Genomic DNA, 22,895 nt, shown 5'->3' on the forward strand with positions numbered 1-22,895 from the left:
TCTTCTAGGTCTTTGTTAAACATTTCTTGCATGTTTTCGATCTTTGCCTCCATTCTTTTTCTGAGGTCCTGGATCATCTTCACTATCATTATTCTGGATTCTTTTTCTGGAAGGTTGCCTATCTCCACTTCCTTTAGTTGTTTTTCTGGGGTTTAATCTTGTTCCTTCATCTGGTACATAGCCCTCTGCCTTTTCATCTTGTCTGTCTTTCTGTGAATGTGGCTTGTTTGTTTGGTTTTTTTGGAAGGCCATGCACTGCCTTCATTTATTGTATTTCAAATCACTGTACATTTACTTTTGTGAGAACACTGCCTGCATTTTCTAGTACAAAAAAAAACTAAAAATTGTTTCAGGAATGTAGAGAAATATCCAACTTAAATAGAGAAAAAGTGCACCATAATTACTGCTGCACTGCAGTCATTTCTGCATTTCCCATGTTTCTTAAATAACTGTCTTGCCTGATAACACATGATATAAAGAGCAATTATTGAAAACAGACATTTACATATACTTCTAAAGTCTTATTGAGAATATTCTGTTGGCATTGGATAACCAATCATAGGCGCAGCTGCAGTAGCAGGATATGCATATGCCTGTTGGTTCATACCATTGTGCATATTTGCAACATTACTTCCATATTGCTGAGTGCTATCATAACCATTCTGGTAAGTCCCTGTTGGATTACCAGTCCTAAAACTGGTCTGTATACCAGCAGACACAAAATTACTTCCAAAGCTCCCATTGGTGTAATTTGCAGCACTGTAAACACCATTTTGAGTTTTTGCCCCCAAATCTCTCTTAAACAGACTAGAGTAACCTCGGTCATAATTTTCCCTGTCTCTAAATGTATTAAATCCACCCCATTTGCCCGCAGAGTATCTGTCCCGATGGTCATCCTTCATGCCTCGTCTACCCCTGGAACGACCTGAAACTCTGTCTTCCACCAACTGAAGCAATTTGGGATTAATTGCTTGATTAGCTTCACGAAGCGCAGACATAAGGTCGCTCACTTGCTTTATGTTATTAGGTGTAAAGAAATTGTATGCTGTGCCTGTTTTGGTACTGTGAGCAGTTCTTCCAATTCAATGAATATAATCCTCTGAGGAGTTAGGGTAGTCATAATTGATGACAAATTTCACATCTTCCACATCTAGCCCTCTGGAGGCCACATCTGTAGCAATCAGAATAGGAGCCTTTCCATGTTTGAATTCATTTAGAACCCAGTCACGTTCCTGTTGACTCTTGTCACCATGGATACCCATGGCAGGCCACCCATCTCTCCTCATTTTTCTAGTGAGTTCATCACATCTTCTTTTGGTTTCAACGAAAACAATGGTTTTATTCTCCTTCTCACTCATGATCTCTTCCATTAAACGAATAAGCTTTTCATCCTTTTCTACGTCATGACACACATCCACAATCTGAAGAATGTTGTGATTTGCACTCAGTTCTAGTGCACCAATGTTTATATGAATATAGTCTTTCAAGAAATCTTCAGCAAGCTGTCTTACTTCTTTTGGCCAAGTAGCACTCCACATTAGGGTTTGCCTATCAGGTCTTATCTGATCCACAGTCTTCCTTATTTGGGGTTCGAATCCCATATCAAGCATTCTATCTGCTTCATCAAGGACAAGGTAAGTGGTTCTTCTTAGATTGCTTTTCCCACATTCTAAAAAGTCAATCAGTCTTCCAGGTGTTGCAATACAGATTTCCACACCTCTCTCCAAATCACGTATCTGTGGTCCCTTGGGAGCACCACCATAAATACAAGTGGACTTCAGGTGACATGCTCTACAGTATTCAGCAGCTACTTGCTGTACCTGTTGGGCCAGTTCCCAAGTTGGTGCCAGCACCAAGCAAATAGGCCCATCACCTCTCTCTAGAAATGGCTGATGATTGATGTGGACAATGGCAGGCAGCAAATAAGACAACGTATTCCCAGATCCAGTTTGTGCTACCCCAACCATATCCAATCCACTTAGAGCAACTGGCCATCCCTGAGCTTGAATAGCTGTGGGTTCAGTAAAGTTCTGCCTTGCAATCACATCCATGATGTTTGCAGGGAAGTTTGCTTCATAAAAATTCAGGACTGGCTTTGGACAGTTGTGACCTCTGACTGTAATTTCCTTGCTTCTTCTGTACGTCTCTACCTCTTGTGCTGTACGCCTAGCCAAATCAGGGTGTTCCTGATAAAAATTCTTCTCAAATTTGGGCAGCTCATCAAGATTCCACTTCTTTTTAACCAGTTTCTCCCCAGGGTTTCCAAACTTATTTCCAGATAAGGGCCCTGCCCTACTTCCTCCAAATCGAGGGGCACCAAACCCTCGATCCTGGCCGCGGTCTCGAATAACCCGACATGGCGTCAATGGTAGCGGTTGGCGGGAAGCGAAGTGGAGAGAATCGAGCGCGGCGAGTCGCTAGAAGTGGCGACGGCGAAGCCTTGCGGGGGCGGCAGCGGCGGACGGACGGCGATGACAAGAACCGTTGCTGCCGACAAAAGACCGGTGGAAATGAATGAGGTCTGTGAATGTGGTTTTTTTCCCACAGGATGCAGAATTGTAGTTCTTCTTGCTTCTGCTGTCTGCCCTCTGGTGGAGGAGGCTATTGAGAAGCTTGATGGGAGGGACTGGTCGTGGGTAGAGCTGACTGTTGCTCTGATGGTCAGAGCTCAGTAAAATTTTAATCCAGTTGACTACTTATGGGTGGGTCTGGGTTCCCTCCCTGTTGGTTGTTTTGCCTGAGGCAACCCAACACTGGAGCCTACCTGGGCTCTTTGCTGGGGCTAATAGCAGACTCTGGGAGGGCTCATACCAAGGAGTACTTCCCAGAACTTCTGCTGCCAGTGTCCTTGTCCCCACGGTGAGCCACTCCCCCCCTCCTCTGCACGAGACCCTCCAACACTGGCAGGTAGGTCTGATTCAGTCTCCCCTGGGGTCACTGCTCCTTCCTCTGGTTCCCGATGCGCACACTACTTTGTGTGTGCCCTCCAAGTTTGGAGTCTCTGTTTCCCCCAGTCCTGTCAAAGTCCTGCAATCAATTCCCACTAGGCTTCAACATCTGATTCTCTAGGAATTCCTCCTCCCGTTGCCGGACCCCCAGGTTGGGAAGCATGACATGGGGCTCAGAACCTTCACTCCAGTGGGTGGACTTCTGTGGTGTAAGTGTTCGCCAGTCTGTGAGTCACCCACCCACCAGTTATGGGATTTGATTTTACTGTGATTGCGCCCCTCCTATCATCTCATTGTGGCTTCCCCTTTGTCTGTGGATGTGGGGTATCTTTTTTGGTGAGTTCCAGTGTCTTCCTGTCGATGATTGTCCAGCAGCTAGTTGTGATTCTGGTGTTCTCGCAAGAGGGAGTGAGAGCACGTCCTTCTACTCCGCCATCTTGGTTCCTCCTCTAAAAACATTATTTTAAATCATATTAAAGGCCTAGTTCAAATGACATAAAGCAGCTCTTAATAAAGGTAATTGTGTGGAAGAAATATTAATATCTGGAGGCAAAAGCTTCCATGATCACATTTTAGGAAAGGACATTGATGACACAAGGGTTCATTGATGGCACAGAGGATAATATTGTAGAATAGCTAACACTTACAACCAGTTCTTAAAGATGAAGAGGGTCTTTGCCAGATGGGTGCTGGTGGTGGCAGTGGAAGTGATCCTGGTGGTGGTGGTGGTGATGGTACCAGTGGACATGATGCTGGCAGTGGTGGTGGTGACTGTGTTGATGGATTAAAGGTGATGGTAGAGCTTGTAGTGGTGGTGCTAGTAGCATTAGTGCTGGGGGTGTGATGCTTGTATTCATTTTATGAACATGTGGACAGAACATGTGGACGTATGAAGTAAAAGAGTGTGACAGAGAACTATAGCTTTTTCAGCATAACTAGAGCATGATTCTTTGGAGAACATGAAGATAAAGAGGAAGGTGGGAACAGTACACTCTACTAAGAAGTGTGCACTTTGTGCTACAAGGATAAAGTGATCTAATGAAAGTTTTATGTAGTAGATGCAAGGATGGGATTTGGGTTAGAAAGGTCATTCTGGCAACAACGGGCTAATAGGATGCAGTCAAAACAATGCTTTAATTAGTCCTAGGGCAATTTCATCTCAATTCTGACCTGTCTCAGACCCCAATTCTTTTTCTTTGTTTTTAAAACCATTTTATTGAGGTATGACTGACCTGTAAAAAGCTGTGCATATTTAGTGTTTACAACTAGATGAGTTAGGGGATAAGTATATGCTCCTGAAGTCATCACCATCATCAAAGCCACAGGCATATCCATCACCTTCCAGAGTTTCCTCCCACTTCCTTTATTATTATTATTATCATAAGAACACAATATTTAACCTTTTAGATTATTTTATGTATACAGTATTGTTAGCTGTAGGCACTATGCTGTATAGCAGATCTCCAAAACTTAATTTATCTTAAATAACTGAAACTTTGTACTGCTTTACCCTCATCTCCCCATTTCTTCCTTCCCTCCAACCTCTGGCAGCTACTATTATTCTCTCTGTTTCTATAAGTCTGACTGTTTTATATTCCATGTATAAGTATTATCATGTAGTACTTGTCCTTCTGTGCCTGACTTATTTCACTTAGCATAATGTCCTCCAGTTTGCCTGTGTTGTTGCAAATAGCAGAATTTCCTCTTTTTATATGTATACATCTTTATTGGAGTATAATTGCTTTACAATGGTGTTAGTTTCTGCTGTACAACAAAGTGAATCAGCTGTACATATACATATATCCCCATATCTCCTCCCTCTTGCGTCTCCCTCCCACCCTCCCTATCCCATCCCTCTAGGTGATCACCGAGCTGATCTCCCTGTGGTATGTGGCTGCTTCCCACTAGCTATCTATTTTACACTTGGTAGTGTATATATGTCCAAGCCACTTTCTCACTTCATCCCAGCTTACCCTTCCCCCTCCCCATGTCCTCAAGTCCATTCTCTATGTCTGCGTCTTTATTCCTGTCCTGTCCCTAAGTTCTTCATAACCTTTTTTTTTTTAGATTCCATATATATGTGTTAGCATAAGGTATTTGTTTTTCTCTTTCTGACTTACTTCACTCTGTATTACAGACTCTAGGTCCACCCACCTCATTACAAATAACTCAATTTCATTTCTTTTTATGGCTGAGTAATATTCCATTGTATATATGTGCCACATCTTCTTTATCCATTCATCTGTCAATGGACATTTAGGTTGCTTCCATGTCCTGGCTATTGTAAATAGAGCTGCAATGAACATTGTGGTACATGACTCTTTTTGAATTATGGTTTCTCATGGTATATGCCCAGTAGTGGGATTGCTGGGTCATATGGTAATTCTATTTTTAATTTTATAAGGAACCTCCATACTGTTCTCCACAGTGGCTGTATCAATTTACATTCCCACCAATAGTGCAGGAGCGTTCCCTTTTCTCCATACCGTCTCCAGCATTTATTGTTTGTAGATTTTTTGATGATGGCCATTCTGACCGGTGTGAGGTGATACCTCATTGTGGTTTTTTTTTTTTGTTTGTTTTTGTTTTTTTTTTTTTTTTTTTTTGTCGGTACGCGGGCCTCTCACTGTTGTGGCCTCTCCCGTTGCGGAGCACAGGCTCCGGACGCGCAGGCTCAGCGGCCATGGCTCACGGGCCCAGCCGCTCCGCGGCATATGGGATCCTCCCAGACCGGGGCACGAACCCGTATCCCCTGCATCGGCAGGCGGACTCTCAACCACTGCGCCACCAGGGAGGCCCTCATTGTGGTTTTGATTTGCATTTCTCTAATGATAGAATTTCCTCTTTTTAAGGCTCAGTAATATTCCATTGTGTGTATGTACCACATCTTCTTTATCTATTCATCTGTTTCTGGATATTTAGGTTGTTTCCATATCTCGGTTATTGTGAATAATGCTGCAATGAACACGAGAGTGCAGGTATCTCTTCAAGACCCTGATTTCAATTCTTTTGGATATATACCCAGAAATGGGGTTGCTGGATTATATGGTAGTTCATTTTTTAATTTTTGAGGAGCCTTCATTCTGTTTTCCACAGTGGCTGCACCAATTTACACTCCCATCAACAGTGTACAAGAGTTCCCTTTTCTCCACATCCTTGCCAACACTTATCTTTTTTTTTTTTTCAATAATAGCCATCCTAACAGGGGTGATGAAATAGCTGCTCATGGTTATGATTTGCATTTCCCTGATGATTAGTGACATTGAGTGCCTTTTCATGTACCCGTTGGCTATTGGTATGTCTTCTTTGGAGAAATGTCAGTTCAAGTTCTTTGCCCATTTTTTTCAGCTGGGTTATTTGTTTTAATGTTGCTGTTGTTATTGAGTTGTCACAGTTCCTTATATATTTTGGAAATTAATGTCTTCTCATATACATGGTTTGTAAATATTTTCTCCTATTCTTTTAATTTTGTTGATGATTTCCTTTACTAGGCAGAAGCTTTTTAGTTTGATGTAGTCTCACTTGTTTATTTTTGTTTTTGGTGTCTGTGCTTTTGGTGTCAAATCAAAAAATTATTGTCAAGACTAATGTCAAGGAGCTTACCCTCTATGTTTTCTTCTAGGAGTTTTACAGTTTCAGGTCTTAGGTTTAAGTCTTTAATCCATTTTAGTTAATTTTTGAGAATGATGTGCAATTTCATTCTTTTGCATGTGGTCATTGCATTTATTGAAGAGACTGTCCTTTCCCCATTATGTATTCTTGTCACCCGGTCAAAGATTAGTTGACCATATACGTATGGGTTTATTTCTAGGCCCGCTATTCTGTTCCACTGATCTATGTGCCTGTTTTAATGCCAGTACCATACTGTTTTGATAGCTTTGTAATAAAATTTGAAATCAGGAACTGTGATGCTTCTAGCTTTGTTCTTCTTTCTCAAGATTGCTTGAGCTATTTGGGTCTTTTGTTTTTCCATATGAATTTTAGGACTTTTGGTTCTGTTTCTGTGAAAAGTGCCATTGAAATTTTGATAAGTATTGCATTGGATCTGTAGGTCACTTTTGGTAGTATGGACATTTTAACAATATTAATTCTTCCAATCTGTGAACACAGGATAACTTTCCATTTAATTGTGTCATCTTCAATTTCTTTTATTAATGTTTTATAGTTTCCAGTGCACAGATCTTTCACTACTTGGTTAAATTTCTTTCTAAGTACTTTATTATTTTTGATACTATTTTAAATGGGACTGTTTTCTTAATTTACTTCTCAGATAATTAATTTACTGTTAGTGTACAGGGACACAACTGATTTTTGTATGTTGATTCTGGATCCCAAAACAATACTGAATTTGTTTATTAGTCCTAATAGTTTTTTGGTGGAGTCTTCAGGATTCTCTCTATATATGATCGTATCATCTTCAAACAGAGATAATTTGACCTCTTCCTTTCCATCAAGCCCCGATTCTTATCCTAAAAAAGCACTGAGGCAAAACAAATTAAATTAAAATTGGAGGAGACTAAATATAATTCCCTGCTTGGTCAAATCTTTCTTACCTACTTTTTACTTACTTAGTCCAGGACACCTGTTTTCTGCCTGTGTGTCAGGGTTCCCATTTTTTTTCACTTTTCCCATCCAAGATGTTCCACACCTGACAGATATGTCTTTCTATAACTCCTTAGTTATTTTACTAACTCATTATCATGTACCAGTCATGATACTTGCAAACCATGGTTGAGGGTATGATTTTACCCAGAATGATGTAACATCGATCTTGAACCTTCAGTCCATTTGTAGCCAAAACATAATCTTGGATTAATGCAGAGCTAGTGACTTCTGGGATATCCTCAAATAAATTTAGGATCTCTCCCTTTCTCCCTCAAATCTCATCTAAATTCTATGTGTGTGGATGGTGAGGTGGCTTATGTGGGCCACTGTATGGGTGAAAATGGGACGTTGTATCCTTAGCTGGCATCTATTGTTTATGTAAACCATCTTTTTTCTAATCATCATTTATCTTCAGGCATCTGATAAAAGAGCCAAATTTCTCAAATGGCTTCCCATCAATACTAGTGGCTGTGCTCCTTATATGGATATGAGACTCTTGTGGGCCTCCCTCTTCTGTGTTACATAAGTGTCATATGGGGAAAAAAATGGCACCAGGTGAGGGCATGGGCAAAGTGTTCATTTGGCCACCCCAGCCCAAAGCCTTTATCCTGCATTCATTGATCCATGAGTGGTGTCATAAAGACCCTGAGTGCTTACTCATATCCTGCTTATTTTCCCTCCAGGTACACAGGAGGATTACAGTTAGGCAGATAGGCAGGGGGAAGTAATTAGTTCTGGCCAGTTGCTGTGAATGGAAGTGGCATGTTCCTTCTGGGTCAAAGCATTTAACTGCCAAGTGCAAGTCATGCCAGTACTCTCTTTTTCTGTTGCAGAGACTGAGAAGGTCACATATTTCCAATAGAATAGTCCCGGGAATAGAGAGGCCTCTTTCAGTCTGAGTCTCCCTGCTATGGTGTGCTGCAGAGCCCCTCACTGACCAGTCTTTCTCATGTGACATGAGCAAGAAATAAATGTATGTGGCATTGTGGTTGTTAGTTATTGCAGTGTTACCTGCCTTCTCCTGACTAACACTGATGGCATGGGAATTTTTGGAGGGCTTCGGATAGAAACGGCCATCCTGTCATTTCCACTGTAGCTGCTTGAGGAGTCCTTAAAGAAACATTCCCCATCCTTTGGCTTCAACTAGTGTAGAGTTGAAAAGGCAGGATTCTCTTTTCTGGTCTATTTAGAATAGCCCATGGACTGATGCCAATTCATCAGTACAGAGAAATCTCAATTAACCTGAAGATTCAAGTAATCAGGGAGAAGGCAATGAAAAGAGTTAGGAAGAAGCAATACTACTAATGAAGGACCCTTAATTATATGACACCTAGGCCTCCATTAGAATGAAGAAAACTAAATCATCCTAGCACATAGTAGTTTCAATAAATAACTACTGATGAAGCAAAAGAGTTCTGATAAGAGTTTGAAAAAAAGACAATAAAGTATAGACAGTAGATTTTTAAAATATACTTGATAGAAAAGCTCTTACTTGAATTAAACATACCATTAATAACTAGAAGAAAGGTTTTATAATGTATCTAAAAATATTGTGCGCGATGAAGAGTGGCCCCCGCTCTCCACAACTAGAGAAAGCCCTCGCACAGAAACGAAGACCCAACACAGCCAAAAATAAATAAATAAATAAAGCAAACTGTCAACAAGTAAAAATAAACACTATTAAAAATATTGTGTATCTTTAGATCATTCTAAAATAGAACCAAGTTACCACTTAATTTCAGTTTCAGAGTCAAATGTAGGAAGAATGAGAGAAAGGGATGCAGCACGCATTTGAATAGGGATTTATTTTAACAGATTATTTATATTAATAAACAATAGTCTCATTCTAGCAAACTGACCCTCATAGGATGTTCTCCTTTTGCTTTGATTTTGTTCATGGATTTTGCGGTAAAACAATTTAACAAAATGAATGTTTTTATCCTTAATGCCACTTCAGACTATTGAATTATGGATATAGTATAGAAATCACACTGTTTCCGTGGCACCAACCATTCGGGCAATAAAAAAAAATGAGACGAGCCTGTTATTGCAATTCAATATTTTACTTCTTTGCAATGTGTATACAATTTCTGAACCTATGACTTGGGTCATAGTAATATTTCTTGCCCTATTTGTTAATAGCAGTTTTCCTATTTGGTATGTTCATCCTCAGTGAATAATTTCTGAAAAAGACACAGGAACTTATGGTACTTAATACGCCTTCCTGTTCAGAAGAAAGTAACTCTTACTTATGAAAATATTCAAGTTAATGAAAGGACCCCAGGAAGTATTAGGAGTGACCTCTTGATCTTGCAATCTGAGGTGAGAATGGAGATGCCTGTCACCGTTCATCTTTGAGATATGACCTTTCCCCTTTGTCCCTCTGCCACTGCCTCAGTTCATTCCCAATATTTATAGGAACTAATTTTGGGAAAAATGACTCTATCTTAGCTTACAGACTAACCAACTGAAACCCAAAGCTTTCTGCACATGGAATAAAGCATATTAACTACTCAGTAAGAATGTTATTCTGCATAGGTGATAACAAGTTTCAACATGGGTGTAGCTACTGTTCTCCGTAAGTCAGCAAAGAACACTAACACTCTGACAGCTAGGGTCAAGGCCGGGCAGACCAAAGGATGATTTTCAAGGGCATTGGAGTCACATCAGATAAAGCCACAGCCCCACTGCCTGCCTAATTAGGTTGCCCCTGGACATTCCGTTTAGCATATTGAATCCCTATTAGGAACAAACAGTTGTGTTTGATGTGTGTCTGCATTAGCAGGAGAGGTCAATTGGGGTCAAGAAAAAATCCTTTGAGTTTGTAAATACTTTGGTGTCATCTAGTCCCATACTCTTGATGTGCTGCTGAGAAAACGGAGGTCCTCAGAGGTTAATTGACCTCCCACAAGGTCACAATGCTGCCAGGACAGGCAAAGCTGGGGCTATCACACAAGCCTCCTGATTTTCAGTTCAACTCTGTTTCCACTCCATCACCTGTCTCCCCAGATGTCTGCTTTTTGCTTTGCACAGTAAGTAGATGGTTGCTCTCAACCTCTCATTTAACTGAATTTGCCTTGCTGTATTCTTTGCAAGAATGAACTTGCCTCTCTCCAATCTTCTCCCAAATAATAAGCATGTTGATACTCAGCTATCAAGAAAGGTTCATGAGAGCATCATGGCTACACTTCACATTGGTCAGTTACAGGCTTTAAGTGTCTCACTTCCCTCCCAGGGCACAGACCTAGGGCATAGAACACAGCTGGTTTTCCAGGCACTAAGATGAAGTATGGGAATGGCATGGGCTTGGCTGAGGCCAGGAGAGTAGCAAGCAGGGAGCTAAGAGTAAAAATGGGCTTTGGAAAATATCTCTTCATCCACCTAAATTTTTCAAAGAAAATAATTCAAAGAATATAAATAGTAATTAACTACTTTATTATTTTTGAATATTCCCTTCAAAACTTATACTTAAGAAGTTCTTCCAAAAGCTCAGCTAAGTGAGAAAGAAAGTATTTCCAAAGTGATGTTTCAAGAATGTTTTCAGTTATACCTGTGAGGTTACAGTTGAAAATGTACTAATAGAATAGATTGTGAGATTTTTATTGTTGATTCACATCAATAAACATCCAAAAGAAACAGATGCAAAGGTACTGCTATACATTCAAAACTCTTAGAATCTAAAGAAGTAAATATATATATTATATATAATATTATATTAATATAAAATTATATATGATAAATTAATACAATATTTAACATATAACATATATATTATAGATATAATATATAATCATATTATATATGTAATAATATACATAACATGTATGTAATATATATATATATATGTAAAAGAATATGGAGAAAAAGACTAGAATGTGGTGCTTGGTTTACCTGGTCCCAATTCTGTATCAGGAAAAGGTATGTATCTTCATCTGTAAAAAAGACTTCAAAGTAGAGGCAAAAATAATGCCCCTGACAAGCCATGTATTAAATGCAAAACAAACAAACAAAACAAACAAACAAAAACCCCCAAAACAAACCCTGAATGATAAGAGGGTTGTGATTGGCATGAGTTGAGTAAGAAAAAGATTCCATACTGAAAATAATTATATTTATACATACCAAAGGAAAAAAGCAATTAAAATGTTCACAAGTGTGTGACTTCAATGTTTGAAACAGGTGGAGCCAAAATAAGAAACATTTGCTTTTGGCCCTACCAAAATGGTAAGGCAGATCCTTTCCTTTCTATAATTGAAGTCATTTACTAATTTCTAGTGGACTATCCTTCTGATTTATTCATATAGAAGTACAAAGGACAACATGAGAAACCTTTGTTTTTCTATTCTTTTATGTACTAGTTGATAAAGAATGTCAAATGTTCTGGAAAAAGGGAAACAATGGAATATATCCATTAATTTGTAAGGAAACACTAGTGTCCTTTATTTTACCAAGATGAATATATTTATAATTTTTCATTTTTATTCCTTATTGATTAATCAAACTTAGAAAACAAACATGTATCATGTGTGCTAATTTATTCATTTTAACCTTTAATTTTTAAAAAACAAGGTAATTCTATAAGGTGTGATATCCAACAGAATTGTAGAGTTGTTTGAGGAAACTTATTTCAAAGATTATGTTCTGAAGTTTAGCATATTCTAATTTCAATACTGCATTTTAATATAATAATGTGTTATCTAAAAATGAAGTGAAGGGTCTGGGACATTGGACATGTGGATCCTGAACAGATGGGTAAACAATGTGATCTCTGCTCAGAGGATGACACGGATCCCACAGGGGCAATGCCATATCTCAGAACACAAAGAATGTGAGAACGGCCTGATGAGGTGGAAGATGGTTGAGTCTCTTTATGCCAGAGGTAGGGGTGGAAATAACGGAGGTTGGGTGGAAGGGGCAACTTGGAATGGAGGAGATGTAGGTAGTATGAATAGAGTAGCCTGGGGGAGTTTTTTTGTTGTGCCCCACATCTACCTTAGTGACATTGCCTTTCCCAAAGCCACTGTGAAGAGGGGCAATGGCAGGGCCAGCTCCTTAGCTCGAGGCTGCAAGACAGTATCAAGCACTGTGGTCTGACAGGAGGCATGGATGAAAGCAAGTGCAGCCTTGAACTGGACCCTGAATGTTCCCTGCTTTCCTTGCTCTCCACTTCAAGAACTCGATTTTCACTGATGCAGCCACTGAGAAAGAGCAATGCCTGGAAGTTCCTTTAGAGACAGCATCACTTGATGAGTACATTGGGAGGGGGTGGATGAAGTGGGTAATAACTGAGCCTAGACTGACAAAAAGGAGAGCAAAATTAGAAAAAAAAAAAGTGAAGACAAAGGAAACTTGTCTAATGACCCTAGAGAAGAAGTGTTTTAATAGCAACACTAGACACAAAGTATTGAAGGGAGGAAATGTCAAAAAGTTAAAAGTGAGTATGCAATAAAGATATTCTTTCCAGGTCATTTCATGCGAGGCCTCAAAAGTGTCCACTTTGACAACACAGTTGAAAGAATTATACATTCTGGAAGAATAAAAATAAACCCAATACTCCAGGAAATAGATAAATAAATAAAATGTATTGTCTAAAAAAGTGGTGTCATGTACACATATATTTATTTACACGGAGAAAAAATCTACAGATTCAGGACTAAAGGTGAAGAGGATATTGCATTGCATGCATATACGTCACTGCACACACTTACACATATAAGTGATCACAAATGCCCAGTATTCACAACTTTGTGCAGCCCCCTTCTCTACTGAACCTGGGCTGGCCCTGTGTAACCAATAGAATTTTCTGGAAGAGACACTGTGTGACTTTTGAAGCTAGGTCAGAAGAAGCCTTGAAGCTTCTGCTCTGATCTCTTGGAATGCTTTCTCTGGTGAAAATGAGCAGCCGTGTAAGAAGTTTGAATAACTTGAGAAGGCATGCTGAGACTGTCCAAGCTAGCAACATGGAGTAGCCACGTGGGAGGAAGTCCCCAGCTATTTCAGTCATCTCAGCTGAGGCACCAGACATGGGAGAAAAGGAACCGCCTTGGATGTCTAGCCCAGCTGAGCCTTCAGACCACTTCAGTCTCAGCCATCCATCATCCAACTCCAGTAACTGCATTAGAGACCCCAACTGAGAACTTTTCATATAAATCTGGCCACCATACAGAACCAGAAGAGATAATAATGAATTGTCATTGTAAGCAACGAAATTTTGGGGGTGCTTTGTTATAAACCAATAGATAACTGAAACCAGTGGTAGATTGATTGCAATAATGATCCTGATTATCCTTTCCTCCCTGTGTCTGTGCCCTTTGCAATGTGAATTTGTAGCTCATTTAATCAAGAGGCGAAGTCTATTTCCCCATCCCTTGAGTCTGCATTGGCTTTGGGACTTACTTTGGCCATTAGAATGTAGCAAAAATTGATACTGTACCAGTTCTGAGCTAAAGCTTCAGGAAGCCTTTTATACTTCTGTGCTCTCTCGGAACTCTGCTACCATCCTGAGGAAGATATATGCTGCATATTAGCAAGGGATTAATATCTAAGACATACAATGAACAAATCAATAAACAAAAAAGGGTCAAAAGAAATGAGTAGGAAACCCACAGAAAGAGAAATGTAAATGGGTATCAAGTATGTGAAAAAATGTCCAGTTTTAGTAGCAATCAAAGAAATGCATATGGAAACAGTAATAAGACCCATTTTACAACCATCAGATTGGCAAAAGTTAGAAAGTTGGATAAAACCAAGTGTGGGCAAATAGGAATTCTCATGCATCTCTCCTGGGAATGTAAAGGAGCAATCTCTGCAGAGCAATATGACTGTACTTAGTAATAAGCAGTGGATGCAAATAGTGGAATACTCCATAGCAGTCAGAGGTAAAAACACTGTACCTATGTAGATGAAGAGGAGGAAACCGAATGACATGTAATTCAATACTATTCATATAAATTGAAATCACAGTCACATATCTTTCCAAGACCCCAAAAAATTCAAGGATATATATTAAACACATTAGAATTAATGCCTATGGGGCAGGGGGAAGAAAAGTGTGTGGATAGGTTATGATGGGGAAAAATACAGAAATAAAACAAGAGAAGGACTTTGCATGGATTGATGATGATAGAAGACCCTGAAACTGAAGAATATCATACTAAACACTCTGCGTCCAGAATCCAAAAGGAGAGCGATAACAAAGTAAGGAGTGTGCAACACGGGTGAGTCCATGAGACCGAGTGAGAAGTTGAGTGCAGCGAAGGTGTCATCTGGAGACACCCACTGAGCCGCTTATACCCTGCAGCCTGTGCCCCTTCAGGGCCCTGTGGCAGGGCGGGCAGTCGAGAGGGAGCTCAGCAGGGCCGAGCCTCTCCCACCTGACATCAGTATATACCGAGCTCAGACCTGATCTTCGAGTTTCTTTCTGCAAGTCCTGCACCCTAATGAAGTGTTTATGAAATGGGAATAATTTGATACTGAAAATATTAGAGTTGCTAGGTTAGTGCTCACTGCCAGGGCATGCTGTCTTAGTTCCAGCTGCTATGGCAGAGTACCATAGACTGGGTGGCTTATAAACTACAGAAATTTATTTCTCACAGTTCAGGAGGCTGGAAGTCCAAGATCAGGGGCCAGCATGTCAGGCTCTGGTGAGGCCCTTTTTCAGGTTGATTGCAGACTGCTGTCTTCTTGTTATAGCCTTACACAGCAGAGAGCAGAGGGAGGGGCAAGCTCTCTCCTGACTCTATAACGGCACTAATCCCATTCATGAGGGCTGCACTCTCATGGCCTCACCTAATTCTAGTGACTCCTCCAAAGACTCCACTTCCTAATACCATCCCATTGTGGGGTAGGGTTTCAAGACCTGAATTTTTTTTGGGGGGGGCATGAACATTCAGTCCATAATACATGTTATATCGTCTCTTTGGCAGTACGTCACAGGGCAATTTGTAGAGAGCATACCGAGGCTCTCTTTCCAGAAAAGAGCTCTCTGAGGAGCAAAAAACACAAAATGCACACCTCTCTCCAGGACCCTCACAGTATTTCATGTGGCCATCCTCTTATTAGTCCTACCATTTTAGGGTGGATCTTCTTCATATCAGAGCACCATACCCAGAGACTCTGCATGCAGGGGGGAATGAGGACATCAGCCTTGGCCCATAGTGTTGCACAGGACTTGGGATCAAATCATAAATTTGTCCCTAAAGGGCATGAGAACATCCCAGTAATTTGTTCTGACAAAAGCTGGATTAAACATTTCCAGGTCATTTGGTGCTCAGTGTAGCTCATTTAGACACACCCGAACCCACAGGCATCTGGCTTGTTGTATTTTTGGAGAGCAAACCAGTACGAGACAGATAGTCACCAAGGCAACTTCATGTGACTGGGAGACAGGAAGCCATAAACACTCCTCAGCCTGACTTTGGGATAGACGCCATTTATGTACGATTTGCTGCAGTCAGCTTGTTAGCTTCTCTTAATGGGCATATGCATTCCAAAAGAACATGGATTTGCTTATTTTCTCTTTAATATAAACTTTAAAGTGCCATTATTAATACAAGCACTTCTATCAAAGATGTCAGATCTCATTTTTTAAGATTTCAAGTCTCAAATTTTTGTTGTCTCTGCTGTTTTATGTTCAGAAGCATTGTGTGATTCATCACACAGTGTGTGTTATTGGACTCCTTAGGATTTCATATATTCCAGCAACTTCTAACGGTTTATGTAAACATCATACCTGGCTTGCATTAAATGAAAGAGTTTAGTCATTTTAAATGCAGAGTAGTCCCCACTACATTTCTACCTTTTAAAATTGATATTGCTTTTAAGCTAGTGGCTTCATTATTTTTCTTTTAGAGCTCAACTTATTTAGAGTTTAGGACCATTTTTTTCCCTGTGAAATTAGTTTCAAACTAGCTTTTGTCTTCTATTATTTTCCTGAAGAATTTTTGGCCATAATGGGGATGGCTGAGAAAAGCTAATAAGCTAGATATATTTTCCCCTTTTTACTTCATTTGAGCAGCTTGATATCTGCTTAACATTCCACAGTATAAAACAACTGACGTATTTTACAAATTGTTTTCAGGTTTGAATTACCTATCAAAGTTCTATTCATATTTTTAAAGGGGGGTCAAAACTACCACCAACAACAGTGGCAGCTCTTAAACATCATTAGGATTCTTGCTGAAAAGTTAACAAGTGGACTAAATCTGTTCAGTGTCTGCACATCAGATGAGAAAGATCAGCTTTTCCTTTGTGGGAATGCTAAAGGTATTCTCATTGTATCTCCTTTCCTTTCCTTTGAACATTTGCATGAGATATTATTTCAGTGCTATATAAGGGGCCAGCTACATAATAAGCACTTGTGTAATGCTCTGGAGTTGCAAGGAAGCTTAGAAGTTATTTGCCCAGTCGACCACTGAATAAAGTATCATAGAACTTTCCCAAAATTAGAGGATGTCTCTTGAAGCCAGGGTTAGAAATTATTGATATTGTTTTCCTTGCAATGAGATAGACAATTTAGGACTCTTAAGTCAAAGCATTTTGTTGGCCCTATCTTTGCTATCAAATACAGTGCTAAGAAATAATCTTATTTTGTCTACCTTGCTTCCAGTTTTCCAACAAAACTGAGATTTAAAGATCTGAATAACCCTGGAACTCAAGGTTGCAGAGCTTGTTTGGTAATGGGATATAGTAAAAAGGTTTTACTCCTAGTTCTCACATCTTAGGCAGAAATGCAATGGCTGTTTCAGGAGAGAACAGTAGTAATGGGAAGGTGGTCTGATTCTTTTCTTTAGACTTTATTCAGAGCAGAAATTTTGGGTCCATTGTGTCTGTCAACAATAATTCTCTTAATTCATTCAGGACAATGGGAGATGAGATTCTTTCTCTCCTCTCTAAGAACCATAGGAAGTAAGTCAGCACATCATTTAACAAAGAGCTTTGAGCAAAGTTTGTGGCAGGAGTTGTATTTTCTCCTCCCTCAGTGTATTTATCTTCTGGAAAGGAGGCACATAGATCTTCTTGTAAATAGCTTACAAACAATGGTTATGCTCTATTAACTTCCTTTTGTTCCTCAAGGAAGAGAAAAATAATTCCATAGTCACATTAGATTGTCCTAGGATTTTTGAGGGTCTCTTCTAATATTCTACCCTTTGATTTTATCAATTGGTAACCAATGTCTGAGACATTATTCTTTGATGCATAAAATATCCTCTTATTTGATCACTTAAGCTAAAAAATATGGATAGTTAATGATTATCTGCCTTGATGACAGTGTAAGAATACTAAAACAATAATCTCAAGTCCAATAAATGCTTAAGATTTCTATGAAGGAGTATTTCCATCCCAGCAGTCTGGAGATTACCATTTAAGTACTTCCAATTGATCACAAGTTTGTGTATATTTGACTTGCTGTGTTGCTTTCACTTAGTTTGTAAGTTTAGGATTCTTTTTCTTGTATTATCTTTTCTTATTACAACAAATAAATTTCTTCCAGTTGAGTCCAATCTAAATTGGAGTTTAAAAACTGAGGCAAGTTTTAATTTACCTCAGCATACTGGATTTGAGGCTGATGTTATGGCCCTAGTAAGTGTTACCCTATACACTGTATATGATTCTTGAGCAACACCATTTTCCTTCCAAGTATTACATTAATTACAGTCTCTTGTTTCTTGCATTTTCAAGGTACTGGCTATAACATTACTCAGCTTTATCTATCTATCTATCTATACTTATTTTATTAAAGTATAGTTGATATGCAATATTATAAATTTATAGGTGTACAACACAGTGATTCACAATTTTTAAAGGTTATTCTCCATTTATATTATTTTCAAATATTGGCTATATTCCCTATGTTGTACAATACATCCTCAGAGCTTATTTATTTCATACATAATAGTTTGTACCTCTTAATCCCCTACCTCTATTACTCAATTTATTTAAATTAACACATGTTTTCCTAATCCTGCTAAAGTTTTTCAGTATTTATCACTTTAATTATTTTGTCATTATCTAGTGCTTGATTTAGAACCTTGGTCATTTAAATATGGAAAACTTACTGGAAGGTCAGGTCCCTGCAGCTACTAGAATCAAGCATTTAAATCACAGTTGCAATATGTCCATGAATTCTGTATCCCTGCACCTTCTAGGGCACATGACTTTCTCAAAAGGTCAGGGTAGGCCTGTGTTGTATCCCTGACAGATGATCATCCTTCCTCTTCCTGAACATCCACAGAGATAAGAAGCTCACTGCCTCCCAGGGCAGGCATTAGGGACTGGATGCTGTAAATATGCGAAAAGTGGGTATACAGATTGACAGAATGAGTGTACTCTAAGAAAAGAAAATCATACTTAAAGACTGGAATTTTAGAGTTTAAATTTGAGCAGTTGAATTATTGGAGATAGTCACAGGATTTGGGTCACACCTGTATGGGTGATTGATGTGGATAGAGCCTAATAAGGTAACTGAAGTTAAGGAAGTTGTGGAGACAGGAGCGTTTCTTTCTTTCTTCTTTTTTTTAAGATTACTTATTTATTTATTTTTGGCTGTGTCGGGTCTTAGCTGCAGCACGTGGGATCTTTGTTGAGGCATGTGGGATCTTTTCCTTGCGGCACACAGGCTTCTCTCTCTAGTTGTGGTGTACGGGTTTTTTTCTCTTCTCTAGTTGTGGTGCACAGACTCCAGGGTGCGTGGGCTCTGTAGTTGTGGTGTGTAGACTCTGTAGTTTGCGGCACACAGGATCTCTAGTTGAGGCACACAAGCTCAGTAGTTGCAGCACACGGGGTTAGTTGCCCCGTGGCATGCGGGATCTTAGTTTCCCAACCAGGGATCAAACACATGTCCCCTGCATTGGAAGGCAGATTCTTTACCACTGGACCACGAGGGAAGTGCCCAGGAGACTTTCTGTTGGATAAGTGGATTCCTGTTGTCCAAGATGATGGCAGAGATAGCTGTGTAGAAAGGTGTCAAAGAGTCAGTGCATATTGGAAAGAAACCTGGTGGTCACTAATTGCCATTAAAAAAAGAGAGGAAAAAAATCTGCAGTTACCACTCCAGGTGCTATTAGGATGATTTCATATTTCTCAGTCACATATCTTTCCTAAATCAGATTTATTACTGTGAGTTTCTTTCCTGAGTGTCATTCTCCTATATGTACACTAAGAACTGAAGACTTTTCCAAGAACAACCACTACTAGAAAAACGTCATGATGTAAATTTCCACATAGACTTGGCAGCAAAAGTGTTGCACAGTGTGGGTTGATCCACTTGGAAGTTTTATACACATAGCTCCAAGAAAAGGAAAACCAAAAAAAACAAAAACAAAACAAAACCAGAGAGATAAGAGAGGTATTTCTCTCCTACAGAGAGATAGACTTATCTTAGTTTCACAAAAAAAATAATAAAAATTTTTTGAAGACTACACCATTTCAGAAAAAAAAATCATGGAACAATAGAAAGGCTCTATGTTTTGCTGTGGATATAATTTGAAAAAAAGGTTCATTAATTACCTGAACTATGCCCAATGATGGGCTTATGTGCATGGTGTCCAGTCTATGGTGTATGATATTCTCCAAATCTTGGACCAAGTCTGACAACAGCAGTGCTGGTTTTGCTGCCATCTTTAAAGTTCCATCTTTTGCAAAACTGGGGCTCAGTTTGCTTTCTGTAACACTTTATTCAAGTGCCAGGGTGCTCTCTCCTTATGAGGAAAACTTACATGTGTTTTAAACATAGACAAGTGGGACTTCCCTGGTGGCGCAGCGGTTGGGAGTCTGCCTGCCAATGCAGGGGACACGGGTTCGAGCCCCGGTCTGGGAAGATCCCACATGCTGCAGAGCAACTAAGCCCGTGCGCCACAACTACTGAACCTGCGCTCTAGAGCTCGCAAGCCACAACTACTGAGCCCGAGTGCCACAACAACTGAAGCCCATGCACCTAGAGCCCGTGCTCCACAACAAGAGAAGCCACCACTATGAGAAACCCATGCACCACAACGAAGAATAGCCCCCGCTTGCCACAACTAGAGGAAGCATGCATGCAGCAATGAAGACCCAATGCAGCCAAAAATTAATTAATTAAAAAAAAAACATAGACAAGTAGAAATTCTTATACTGTGGAATGTTGAGGCTGGGATACCAGCACCTGCCTGGAGTTGAATTTCCAAGACATCTGAATATCCCTCGCCTGAGTTTGATTTTGGTGAGAATTGCATATACCAAAAGAGGCAGTAATACTCCCTCAATATTTCATGTGTTCCCCTACTTTTCTGAGCCTCCTTGCAGGGAGGTCAAAACCATGTATCTGGTTTTGACTAACAGATTGTGAATAGAAGAGATATGTGTTCCTTTTAATCAGAGACAATTAAGAGGAGGTGTGAGCTCTTTGCACTTTCTCTTGCTTTGCTACACACATCCTGAAATCATGATGGAGGGAGCCTGTATCTCTAAGTCACCATATGGAGGATAAGTTACCTTGGGGAATTGCTTGTCTGCAATGGACTTTAAATGACTGAAGGAATAAATTGCTGTCATGTTAAGCCACTGAGATTTGGAGGTTTGTAATACTTTGTTAGAATAGTCCAGCTTAACCTGATTAATAAACTGCCCAGCTAGATGACTCTTACATGGGAGCCGATAGAGCAGGAGGAGTATGCCTCTTTATGTCACTTTTAATCTCTGGTTTCCTTTTAGTCTAGCCCATCAGAAGATATGCTGGCTACTAAAGATTTGCTGAGGAAATTGGATATTTTTTACTAAAATGAAAATTTTGGCTTACATATTAGTTTCAGTTATCGGTGTGATCTTACTACTCTGAAGCAGAATGAACTATGAGAAAAGTGAGAAATTTAATATTTGAGGTGGTTGCAGAGAAATGGAATATATAATTATATGGAGGCTGCATGACTAAAAAAAACATTGCAGAGACTTCTTTTGTCTGTAAAAATGGCCAATCTTTTTATTTTTGGTAAAAAACCTGAGATGTTAAACAGAGATTCTTACCTATCCTCAATTCTCTTCCTCTTTGTGGTAACAAGGATTTGCATTAGTCGTTTGCTTTTTCCCCCAGGGGAATAAAGACCCTGTCTTTTCCTGAAGATTCAGGCCACAGGCAAGCATTTCACCCTCACTTCACTGTCCACTCTAACACCCATCACAGTACTCTGTTTATTCCCTGCGTTCATCTGTTACCTTTCTTTCACTTTTTAAAAATTGAAGTGTAATTGACTTACAATATTATGTTAGTTTCAGGTGTACAACATAGAGATTGGATATTTTTATACATTACAAAATGGTCACCACGATGAGTCTAGCTACCACCTGTCACTTACCAAGTCTTTACAATATTATTGATTATATTTCCTATGCTCTACATTATATCCCCATGACTTATTCATTTTGTAACTGGAAGTTTGTACCTCTTAATCTCCCTTCAGCTATTCCACTGAACCACCCACCCTCTTTCCACTGGCAACCACCAGGTCGTTCTCTGCATCTATCTGTTTGTTTCTGTTTTGTTGGTTCAGTTGTTTTGTTTTTTAGATTCTACATATAAGTGAAACCATACAGTATTTGTCCTTCTCTGTCTGATTTATTTTACTTAGTATGTTACCCTTTAGGCCCATCCATGTTGTCACAAATGGCAATATTTCATAATTTTTTATGGTTAGTAACATTCCATTGCATATATATATGTATGTGTGTATATATATATGCATGTGTATACATATGTATGTGTATATATATATGTGTGTGTGTATATATATATAGTACATACCACATTTTCTTTATCCATTCATTTATTGATAGACACATTGCTTCCATATATTGGCTATTGTATATAATGTTACAATGAACACTGGGGTGCTTGTATCTTATCAAATTAGTGTTTCTGTTTTTTGCTGAAAAAAATACCTAGAAGTGGAACTGCTGGATTGTGTGATAATTTTATTTTTAATTTTTTTGGGGGAATCGCCATACTGTTTTCCATAGTGGCTGCACTAATTTACAATCCCACAAACAGTCCACGAGGGTTCCCTTTTCTCACATCCTCGCCAACAATTGTTATTTGTTGTCTTTTTTGATAACAGTCATTCTTACAGATATGAGGTGATATCCCACTGTAGTTTTGATTTGCATTTCCCTGATGATTAGTGATGTTGATCATCTTTTCATGTGCCGTTTGGCCACCTGTATGGAAAAATGTTTATTCAGGTCCTCTGCCCATTTTTTTGATCGGGTTTTTTGTTTTTTTGATGTTGAGTTGTATAAGTTCTTTGTAGATTTTGGATATTAACCCCTTATCAGATATGTCATTTGCAAGTATCTTCTCCCATTCAGTAGGCT

At 39.3% G+C, this 22,895-nt stretch overlaps 1 protein-coding gene across 1 annotated transcript in view; it reads right to left on the minus strand.

Annotated features, from left to right (window-relative positions):
- Positions 1 to 374: 374 nt before the first annotated feature.
- The window catches only part of LOC309805976 (putative ATP-dependent RNA helicase DDX5), a gene marked incomplete at its 5' end in the record, with an annotated part of 97,288 nt that continues 74,767 nt past the window's right edge, over positions 375 to 22,895 (minus strand). Inside the window, 2 exon segments of the mRNA XM_082624340.1 lie at positions 375 to 1,082; positions 1,086 to 2,417. Coding sequence (XP_082480466.1) covers positions 522 to 1,082; positions 1,086 to 2,417 — 1,893 coding nt within the window. The 3' untranslated portion in view covers positions 375 to 521.

The sequence above is a fragment of the Mesoplodon mirus genome (genome assembly GCF_964341445.2).
Source record: "Mesoplodon mirus genome assembly, chromosome: 6".
Lineage (NCBI taxonomy): Eukaryota > Metazoa > Chordata > Mammalia > Artiodactyla > Ziphiidae > Mesoplodon > Mesoplodon mirus.